Below are 1136 nucleotides of genomic sequence, written 5' to 3' on the forward strand. Positions count from 1 at the left end.
AAATCCACCTTTGTTTATCCAGAGCAGCAGTTTTTCCTTCTCTATGATCAGTTTTTTTTTTTTTCTCCTCCAGGTCTGGATTCGGAGGACTCTCCCATTTTCCTCTCTGAGGAGGATTTCTCAGTTGCTCTGAATAACTTCAAGCCTTCTGTGTCTGAGAAGGAGCTGCTGCGATACCAGAACATTCACCAGGAGCTCTCTGGAAAGTAAAAACCCTCTGTGAGGCCTTTTTTTTTTTTTTTTAACTGATGTCTGAGAATCCTAATGAATAACTGTAAAAAGCAACAAAATGTAAATGACATGAAAAAGGTTAATTTATAAAGAAACAAACGGAAATAAAAGAGTGGAGCTCTTTAAACAGAGAGTGGGTGTCTGTTTTTTTTCTTTTTTTTCTTGGATTTTTAAAAAAGTGCGCTGTTCAGATCTCGTTCTGTGTGAAACGTTAAGAAATTTACAAGATTTCTGAAAATTGTTGAGCTGAAATTTCAAACTACATACAAAATAAATATAAAGAGTCTGATTGGTTCCTACAGAGGAAATAGGTCAGGTAGGAAACTTTTCTTGTACTCCTTGAAGTTGAAGCGTTTTATCAATCACCTGCAGTCGGATCACTGGGAATCTGGACCAGCTGGAAAAACACCGGTGGACTTCCCTACACGTTGACAATCCACATTGGTATTAATTGACCCAGTTTTGCAGAATATAGAAGATCTTGATGATGTCGTCTATGTTTGCAAAGTTCAGAAGTAAATCTCCCATATTGGCTCAGAGAGAAGAAGATCTGGTGTCTCAACCCGTTTTGTTTGGGCAAGCGGAAATTCTCCCATTCTTGGTTTTTGGATCAAATGATCCAAAAAACGAAAAACCCTTAATCTTTAAAAGAGCAAGTTACCCCATTTTTGATCACTTACTAATGGAGTCCTACGGAAGAGGATTAGGGCCACTGGGAAAAAAACTAAAAAATTTAACTGATTTTTTTTATTTTATTTCAGTATAGTATGGGAAAAAAGTCAGAATTCTGACTTTAATGTCAGAATTCTGACTTTAATGTCAGAATTCTGACTTTAATCTCAGAATTCTGACTTTATTCTCAGAATTCTGACTTTATTCTCAGAATTCTGACTTTTTTTCCCATG

General features: G+C 36.2%; 1 protein-coding gene across 1 annotated transcript in view; it reads left to right on the plus strand.

The window, feature by feature from the left end:
• pex6 (peroxisomal biogenesis factor 6) overlaps positions 1–694 on the plus strand; it is a 28523-nt gene extending 27829 nt beyond the window's left edge. The window contains 1 exon segment of the mRNA XM_015380943.1: positions 74–694. Within this exon segment, the coding sequence (XP_015236429.1) occupies positions 74–210 (137 nt within the window). The 3' untranslated portion in view covers positions 211–694.
• Positions 695–1136: the final 442 nt, after the last annotated feature.

Source organism: Cyprinodon variegatus, unplaced genomic scaffold (assembly GCF_000732505.1).
Source record: "Cyprinodon variegatus isolate N-32 unplaced genomic scaffold, C_variegatus-1.0 Scaffold225, whole genome shotgun sequence".
Classification (NCBI taxonomy): domain Eukaryota; kingdom Metazoa; phylum Chordata; class Actinopteri; order Cyprinodontiformes; family Cyprinodontidae; genus Cyprinodon; species Cyprinodon variegatus.